Genomic DNA, 10,064 nt, shown 5'->3' with positions numbered 1-10,064 from the left:
AAAAAAAAAAAAAAAAAAAAACACGCAAACGCACTGTGTTTCAAATGTACCCAAACGAGTACTAAGTCTCTTTATAATTTTTTTTTTCTTTTTGAAAAACAAACACACCAAAATAGATTAAACTATGTTTTAACACAAAGTCATTTTATTACTCTACAAAGTACAAACTACAAACAAAACAAAAACTCATTTTTATATATTGTAATAATAATAATAATAATAATAATAATAATAATAATAAGATAAGGAATTGAAATTATGACTTCCAACTCGCAATTTCTAATTCGAGAATTCTTTAACTGTGGTGGTATACGTGCTCACAAGATCGTGTTGTGTTAGCGTATGCTAACATGGCAAAATCTGATTGGCCAGGCGACAACCATTGACGTGGCATTCAAACACAAAATGTTCATTTCATAATCCCAAAATTACCCTTACTAAACGAACCAGTTTTACAAAATTCCACAATCTCTCTCCGTTATCTTTTTCTTCTTCTTCTTCTTCTCTCTCTTTCTTCTGCTTCAACAATCAACATCATCGACGAATCAAAACGATGCGTATCGCAACCAAAAACCTCATACTCTCTCTCCTAATTCTCTCTCTCTACCCTCTCTCACTCACCGCTCGCCCTTTCGTCTTCATTCTCTCTCAAGACGATCTCAAAGACGCCACTTCATCCTCCTCCGACGACTCGCCCCCCGATCCCACCACTTCCCATGACTCGTCCGAGTGGGACGAGTTCGGCTCCGAGTCCGACTCGCCGCACAAGTCCGAGGACGAGCTCGACCCAGGTTCCTGGCGCCCGATCTTCGAACCTGACTCCTCCTCGTCGGCCCCACCCGATCCAGTCCCCGCGTCGGAGTCCGATTCTCTTTACTTCTCGGGAGTCTCGAATATGGTATCGGCGGCGAGTTCGGGCGACGCGCGGGTGATGGAGGAGGCGGTGGCGGAGATCGAGGCGGCATCGAATGAGGGATACGCGCACGCGAGGTCGGTGCTAGGGTTTCTGTCCGGAATGGGAATGATGAGAGCGAGGAACAAAGCCAAAGCTTTTCTTTTCCACCATTTCGCGGCCGCGGGCGGTAACATGCAGTCCAAAATGGCCCTTGCTTATACCTACTCGCGCCAGGACGTGAGTGCTTCTTTGCTCTCCATTTTGATTTAGTTAGTTGGTTTGTTAGTTAGTCCCTATAGAAATGATTAATTTCCGGGCTTAATTACAATGTTGGTAAGTTTAAAGTGGTCGCATCGTCCTCACTCCATGAGGACTAAAAATGATTATTTTAAGTATGTTAGGAATTTGAATCGATTACTTTTTAAAGTATTTTCGGGACTAAAAATGATCATTTTAAGTATGTTCAGGATTAAAATGGATAACTTTAAACTTGAGGAATAAAATTGATCACTTTTAAGTCTTTTAGGGACTTAAAATGATCGTTTTAAGTATGTTAGGGATTAAGCGATGACTTTAAACTTCAGGACCAAAATTGATAATTCTAAGTATTTTAGGGACTAAAAACGATCATTTTAAGTTTGTTTTGGATTAAAAGTGATAACTTTCAACTTTAGACTAAAATTGAGCTGAAGTCTAGGGACCAATATCCAGCCAATAATGTGTTTTGAGCTTGATTTTGCTTTGTTTGTTTACAGATGCATGATAAAGCGGTTAAGCTCTATGCCGAGTTAGCAGAGGTAGCTGTAAATAGTTTCCTAATATCGAAAGATTCACCGGTGATTGAACCGGTGAGGATTCATAGTGGAACAGAAGAGAATAAGGAGGCATTGAGGAAGTCTCGAGGGGAGGATGATGAGGACTTTCAGATTTTGGAATATCAGGCACTCAAAGGGAATGCTGGAGCCATGTACAAGATTGGCCTCTTTTACTACTTTGGCCTAAGAGGTTTGAGGCGTGATCATGCCAAAGCAATGTCATGGTTTCTCAAGGCTGTGGAGAAGGGGGAGCCTAGGTCTATGGAACTTCTCGGAGAGATATATGCACGAGGAGCTGGGGTTGAGAGGAATTACTCTAAAGCGCTTGAGTGCCTTACTCTTGCCGCAAAACAACAACTGTTTTCGGCATTTAATGGGATGGGTTATTTGTATGTCAAGGGCTTTGGAGTAGACAAGAATTACACCAAAGTAAGATTTATCATACTTATATATATATATATATATATATTTGTAGCTTGCATTTAAATCACGACCACACCCTACACCCTGTAGAATACTGCAGTTGGTGGAGGTGGAACACTTAGTGGGATATATGACTTTTATTCCACCTCTACTTAAATGCAGTGGAGGTGTCGTTAATAAAATTTATTCATAGATCTACTACTCAAAGGTTAAAGAATTCCTTAATTGATACTAACTTGAAGAATACTTCGTGCCTGTTTGGTATTAACTTATTTTTCATTTTTTTGAAAATGGTTTGTTTGAAAAAGGTGTAACTAGAAGAAAGCTAAGTGTAGAAAAGTTGTACTTTGAAGTGCAGTTTGATATTGCTCTACCTCATGCTCTTTGCCCTCACTTGTTGTGTTCAAGCTGTTTATGGTCTATTGATATGTTAATTTGAGAATATATGCATCATACTAATCTAATTTTTCTCATTACAGGCAAAAGAGTACTTTGAGAAGGCTGCTAATAATGACGATGCTGGAGGCCACTATAACCTAGGAGTAATGCATCTGAAAGGGATTGGGGTAAAGAAGGATGTGAAGATAGCATGTAAATATTTTATACTGGCTGCTAATGCGGGTCAACCAAAGGCATTCTACCAGCTAGCAAAGATGTTCCATACGGGTGTGGGGCTTAAGAAGAACCTTCCAATGGTAAATTCAGATTGTTTATGTTCTGTTATCTCTGTTTTTTTGCCTTCATGTTTACAAAATTAATATTTTATGAACATTGCAACTTAGCCTTTTGCCTTCATGTTTCTTTTCCTTTTTTAAATTCTTTTGACAATTGTCTCTTACAGTTAGGTGATTTTCCTGCTCAGTGCTTTGGCTAACCTCATGACTTGTTAAGACTAGCTGTTATTTATTTCATGATCAAATTAATATTATTTATGATATTCGAATTTAGAAGAAACCATAAGTCAACGAGCTATAGCTCAAATAGCAATAGCACCTCCTTTTTTTTTTTTTTGATAAGTGAGAATGTTATATATACGAAAGTCTACTCTATGCATGAAAAACATAGAGCAAACCTAGGAAATACAAGAAGAAAACTGAAAAAACAAAAAGGACAATCAAACAACAGAAAAACAAAAAGGCAATAGCACCTCCTTTCATTGTAAGATCAAGGTGGAGGGTGAAATCAGGATTCAAGCGTCACTGGGGCCATTTGTAACTTATTGATTAAAAAATAAAAAAAGAAGAGAATTCAGAAGGAGCCATAACTTTGAACAAAGCTCAAGGTTCTACATATCATTACATGCAAATTTATTTAAAATTATTTTTAAAAGGCTGATTTATATATTTATTCCAAGATGTTTATAATATTTCAGCAGTTAATCTTAATAATTTTCAAAAATAATTTCCTTTGTTTAATGGTAAAACATGAGAATATCAAAGATGGATAAGTGCAAATACAAGGAAAGATTCGATTCGGAATGAAGAAATTTACTTAATAGGGGTAGTCCCTATCAATGAAAAATAATATTTGTAGAAATAGTAAAAAATGACATGTCAATTAGGGAGGGGATGGAGAGTTTGACTCTGTATAGGATTTACACATTACCAAGATTATTCTGTTTTGGGAATTGGGACTAAGACTTGGTTTTTGTTGTTATTTAATGGCAAAATAGTAAATGCTCTTGACCAATTATTCTAACAACTACTTTGTCTCCCCAAGGAAAAAATTTTACGTTCACCAATGGATTTGGGCTTATTAAAGCAATTTGGGCTTATAATCCCTTTGAGAGTTTAGAACTAAACGATTGATTTGCAAGTAAATTCCTAGTAGTTATTGTGAATCTTATTTGTCCCAATTTGATTTATCAATCAATCAATAATTTGAGCTTTATATGATTTCAGGCAACTGCATTATACAAATTAGTAGCAGAGCGTGGACCATGGAGTTCGTTATCTAGATGGGCACTTGAATCATACTTAAAAGGTGATGTGGGCAAGGCATTCTTCTTGTATTCAAGGATGGCTGAGCTAGGCTATGAGGTGGCACAGAGCAATGCTGCATGGATACTTGACAAATATGGGGAGCGAAGCATGTGCATGGGAGAATCTGAATTTTGCACGGATGCAGAAAGGCATCAACGTGCACATTCTCTGTGGTGGCAAGCTTCTGAGCAGGGTAATGAACATGCTGCCTTGCTGATTGGGGATGCATATTACTATGGTCGGGTATGTGTCTCAAAGTGAAATAGTTCATTGGGTGCTCAAGTTTTCAAGAGATTTAGGTCAAGCAGTTTGGTCTCACGCAATGAGTTCCTTAATCTTCTTATCTTTTCTTAGGGTACTGAGAGAGACTATCATCGTGCAGCAGAAGCTTACATGCATGCCAAATCCCAATCTAATGCACAAGCCATGTTTAACCTTGGCTACATGCATGAGCATGGCCAAGGACTTCCATTTGATCTCCATCTTGCCAAGCGATACTATGATCAAGCCCTAGAGATTGATCCTGCTGCAAAATTGCCTGTCACACTTGCCCTTACAAGCTTGTGGATACGAAAGAACTATGCTGATGGTTTCCTGGTGAGTATCCTGGTCTGATTTTCTGGCTTGCCTTCTTGCAATTCTAATACTATTATAATTTTAGACAATCAAGTGTGGCAAAATGCCTTCTCTATGAAACAGTTGCACCTTGCTGGTTTTCAATTTATTACCTGTAAAAAAAATTTAATTATTTTCGGTGTTAGACATTTTTTCTGATTTTAGTTCCCGCACGAATAGGATTTAGACTGACATTTTCAACCCCAACTCCCCCAACACTTACTGGTAGGAGGAATATAAATGTACAGTACTTCTCCACCACACACACACACATACACAAAATTACAGTAGGTTTGAGAACCTGGCATGCATTCTGACCTGACTGGTCGATGCTCTTGCAAATGGCTCATGGGGCTTCTGAGCTTCCTTTGAATGGTGAAAAAAAAAAAGGTGCTGGATCCCAATATGAGATGTTTGGTACTAAAACTTTTAGCATAACATTATATGAATATGTTGAACATTTTCTATATACTTGTTTTTTGGAAATTTAAATTACTACTAAGTTGCAATATTCTAGTAAAATTGAAATATATATTCTAGGTGAGGGTAATGGGAGACCTCTGATAGAGGAAGGAACGTGAGAGTCTGGTACAAGGTACAGTTCTGTTTAGCAGGTGCCCTATTTCAGAAGTTTGGCCCTTGTTGCCTGTTTCAGATGTATAATTAATAAGTGGAGAATTTCATCTCCATAAATTGTTAGGCACCATTTAAGTTAATATACCCAATATTCTTACCAGATACTTTTCCTCGAGGAATGCAAATAGAGGAGAAAAATGTGGAAAAATCTCTTGGTTTTTACCTTAACCCTAAGAGCTTGAAAATGATGAAGACTTAAAAAAAAATATATATATATATATATATATAGTTCTCAAATTTTTTTGGGGGGGGATAAATTGAATTTCTCTATTGTGCTTGATCTTGTTGATTACAAAATTTCATTGAAAAAAATCTTCTGATACTGAATTAAGGGCTTAGTTTTATGTGTATTTAGGTCCATGTGATTGATTCTTTGCCTGAATTCTACCCAAAAGTAGAAGTTTGGGTAGAGGATGTGCTCTTCGAGGAAGGAAATGCAACCATACTCACACTTTTCGCTTGTCTCCTAACTGTCCTTTATCTACGCGAGCGGAATCGTAGGCATGCCGTTCCTGCAGCTGGCGAAGTGGCTGTGCCGCACAACCCTATCGAGCATGCTGCACCTGTACCCAATTAATTCATGTCACTAGTGGCCTACAGAAACCACAAGGCTATTTTATTCTCTCTGAGAAAAGGAAGATTTTTTCTACCATATGATGTACAGTTACATGTTTTAGGGCTCATTGTAGCATAGTCTTAAGTGAGGTGGAAATAAATTCACATGAAAAATCATGTATTTTACATAGATTTATTATATGCTCACTTTAGTTGCGGAAGTACGACTCTCAAGTTTAACCCCTTTTTGTTTTTGTTTTTTTTTGGTTGAAATTATTCGTACCAAAGAAGGATGGTAGAAGGTACACTTTTTGTCCTTGACATCATGAAGTGGTAATTCTTTTGGGGATTATTACGTGACAGATTTGTAAGATTCAAGCATAGAACTCAGTTTTGAATTATAATACTCAAATGAAGATTTTGAAAATTTTCTCTTGTTCCCCCACCACCTAAAAGAAAATTGGCGAGGCAATCTTCCTTTGTGATATACTGCCATGGCGGAAGTTGTTTATTTCATGTGTGAGTGTGATACATGTGGTAGTCAACATCCATATGCACAATATACTCTTGGTATGACCTGCATTGCCTTTGTAGAGTGGCAAATAGTGAATAAACTTGGTAGTAGAACATTTACATCAGTCCATCTAAAATTTCCTCCCTATTTTAACATAATAACTTACTTTTTCTATTTTATACAATCATTTTTACAAAACACTCATATCAGTTTATTTATTATACACTTTTTTATTTAAATAATTTTTTTAATCTTTTTTATTATTATTTTATTAAAATATCTTTCAAACTCACGTTTCTTCTCTCACTCTCTCATCCCAAACGGCAAAACCCTTCACTCAAACTCTTCACCTCTCTCTCATCCAAAGCTCCTCACAAAACTCTCCGCCTCTCAATCATCACAATCTTCTCAGTCGCTTATCTTAGACCCCTCATCTCTCTTGCAAATTTCTCTCATGACAATGGCTATGGAGACTAGTCCATATTCATCAGCGACGACTTGCACAAGGACTATGATGATTTGGGTTTGGTTTTGGGTTAATGGTTTTTCATTAATGGTTTATTTTGGGTTTTTTGTTTGATATGTTGGGATTGATTTTCCATTAATTTCATGTTTGATTTCCATTGATTTTTGGCTTTGATTTTCTATTGAATTTGTGGTTGGATTTTTATGTGTTGTAAAATGGTTGCGGTGGTTGGGTGGTGGTGGGTTGCATTGGTTGAGTGGTGGTGGGTAGATTGTTGATCGGCTGTGCAGATGAAGAGAGAGAGTGTGAGATGAAGAAGAAGAAGAAGAAGAAGAAGAAGGGAGAGAGAGCGTTTGACTATGAGAGAGAATAAAATATAATAAAATAATGATTTGCAAAGCTACAATCAATAATCGTGTAAATATGCTTGGTTATTGTAGCAAGTTTGGATTTTACCCAATAATACATTGTCTGATGCTTGTGAGTTATAGGCTATATTGTGTAAATTCTTACACTTTTTTCCATTTTGCACTCATTGATGTGAGTGCTCTTACTTGCATACCTTTTTCTAGGATGGCAATATTTGACAAGACTTGTGAACTCAAACCTGAGACAAACATAATATAGAATTAGCATTTTAGTGTTTAGCATTAATGTAAATAAGTTTGTCAACACGAATAGATATGAATAATAAATGGGTCTAATTTGGGTTGATACGTATAACTGTAATAACCTATTTGACCTAAATTACTAAACTAAATTTTAACAATTTGCCCTTTCTAACTAGGTATAGAATCCTCTCTCTCTCTCTCTCTCTCTCAATGCCCAGTCCCATCCAACCTAACTAGTATGACCTGACTTTCTAAAGGTGAATTTTAGGAATTTTTCCTTTCTAACCTCAGGTATATAAACCTCTTTTTCTCTCACACGGCTATTTTCCCCTCTTGCACCCTTATAATCGACACCCTACCCACTTAACTCCTTTCCCTACCTTCTTGTTGCCACCAGCCACTGTCACAATCATTAGCCCACAGCCTAAAACCCGCTATTGTTGCTACCAACCATCATTACAGTCACAAGTCATTGTGTTAAGAACTTAATTCTCCTGCATAGGTAATAGTGGAGCCAAGAATTTGTCTTTGGAGTGGAGCCAAGAACTTAATTCTCAGGCTTTTGATATTCATTGGGTTATGCTGGGATTGGTGGCGGGGTTGTTATCTAGTTGGCATCAATGGCTTGGGAAGCATTATTCGGAAATTTGAAACTTGGTTCCAGGGTGCTTAATGTGGAATGTGTGGTTGGAGCGAAATCGTCGATCTTTCAAAGATAAAGAGAAAACGTTGGAGGAGTTAAAGATTTTATGCCAACGCAGTCTAATGGAGTGGTCTCGTTGCTGGGGTTTTACTTAGTGTTCTTCTCTCTTTGAGTTTATGCCTTCTCTTAGCTTAGTTTCCTGACTTCTCTCTTACTGCTGTGTTGTGTAGTGTTGTGCTGTGTTGTTGTTATGTTGCCGTTGTGTTGTGTTGTGTTGTTGTTCATCATCATGAACATCTTGTACTTCACTTTTATTTTTTTTTTCCCCTATTAACAAAAGTTTTCTGTTTTCCTATCAAAAAAAAAAAAAAAAATTGTCTTTGGAGGGGCATAGTGTAAAATGAGACTACAAATTTTTCCTTTGTATATATTTTATCTATATTATGTATAATGAGAGGTGCTATGTCTACAACATTTTCAAAACAAATCTTAAGAGGCAATATTGTGAAAGTATAGTAAAATGTTTGGAACGTTGCATTTTTTTTTATATACAATATTCTAAAATAGAATTATAAATAAAATACTACAATTATTGACAGTATAAAAAAATATAATCCAATAAGAGGAATAACCAGTCATATGCTTTTGTCAAATTAATAATAATGTATTATATTTATGTGCTATGTAATATATTATATTTATCATTCATCAAAATAGTATGGTTTTAATTTATTAAAAAATAAAGAATACAAAGAACTAGAGAAGGAAATCAGGAGCTAATTTACTTTCTGGTTGTAATCGTTTTGTATCCCATCCCTCTATTGTTACCAGTGGCGGCTCTAGAATTTTCTTTTAGGGGGGTCAATAGTGTCTTGAGCTAAGATTTGTTGTGGGGAGTAAAAGATAAAATGATTTTTTTTTTTGGTATATACAATTGTCATATTACATATAATAATCTAACATAGTATTTGAAATAGTATACAATACAACTATCTTGTAAAATAGTCTAAAAAATTATTAATAGTTTAAAGATCGGTAAGAAAACAACGATAGAATGCATATAAATAAATATAAATAAATAACTAATCATAATATTTGTCAAATTAATAATAATTTATTATAATCATATGTAATATCAGTTAAATAAAAATATATTATAAAGAAGAATAGTAACACACCTAAGAGTTGGTCTGAGAGTAAACGTTAAACTAAGAAAAATAAATAGTAACTTATATAAGATTTTGCTTTTGAAGTGTATGGATTTTTAATCACATGTGTGGTCGTTCTCTTGAAATTGGAGCAAACACTAAAAGGCTTTTTGAACTAAAAAAATTGTAGAACACTTACCAAACTACTTGATTAGATAGAAAGAGATATAGAAGGGAGAAAGAGAGTACGAGAAAAGAATCATAGATGGAAATACAGATCAGTTGGTTGTACAAGTGGTGTAATTTTTTATTGATGAAGAAGAAAAGTGTAGAAAAAAACAGTTTCATTCTACCATCAATAGTAAAGTACGCCAAAGTCCAAAGAAAATGTTTATTTATTTTTTAACAAATGAGCAATTTTAATAGTAGTGCTATTGACAAAACACACAAAAAATTTAGATGGCAAGTTGTTAAAGGTATGTAAAAAAGTGATGTTAGTTAAGGGTTTAGATAAAAAGTCAATTACAACTTGTCACTTAATTTTTATTGTAAAAATTTTGTGAAAATAGCACTAATATGATCATATTTCAAGTTTATTTCAATTGGGTTTAAACAAAATTTAGGGTCAAGGTGTTCAAAATTTTATTTTAAGGGTCAAAATAAAAAATAAAAAATATAAATTTTTTATATATAATATTTTTTTTGGGGCCAAGCCAGGGGGTTCATTTGAACCCCCTGGCCTGGCTGTAGAGCCGCCCCTG

The 10,064-nt window shown here is 35.5% G+C and overlaps 1 protein-coding gene across 2 annotated transcripts; it reads left to right on the top strand.

The window, feature by feature from the left end:
- Positions 1–452: 452 nt before the first annotated feature.
- Positions 453–6,142, top strand: LOC111991994 (ERAD-associated E3 ubiquitin-protein ligase component HRD3A). Of its 2 annotated transcripts, none has more exons than XM_065764448.1 (6): positions 453–1,132; positions 1,651–2,139; positions 2,613–2,828; positions 4,035–4,358; positions 4,470–4,712; positions 5,706–5,862. In XM_065764448.1, exons 1-6 carry the CDS (start codon positions 554–556, stop codon positions 5,733–5,735), a joined length of 1,881 nt encoding a protein of 626 aa, XP_065620520.1. In that variant the 5' UTR covers positions 453–553; the 3' UTR covers positions 5,736–5,862. The 2 variants fall into 2 exon arrangements, with proteins under 2 accessions (XP_065620520.1, XP_065620519.1); XM_065764447.1 differs by having other exon boundaries at positions 455–1,132; positions 5,722–6,142.
- Positions 6,143–10,064: the final 3,922 nt, after the last annotated feature.

This window comes from Quercus suber, unplaced genomic scaffold, assembly GCF_002906115.3.
Source record: "Quercus suber isolate HL8 unplaced genomic scaffold, Cork oak 2.0 scaffold_562, whole genome shotgun sequence".
NCBI classification, from domain to species: Eukaryota; Viridiplantae; Streptophyta; class Magnoliopsida; order Fagales; family Fagaceae; genus Quercus; species Quercus suber.
Note: the sequence above shows the minus strand (reverse complement) of the source record. Positions and strands in the feature narration are given on the sequence as shown.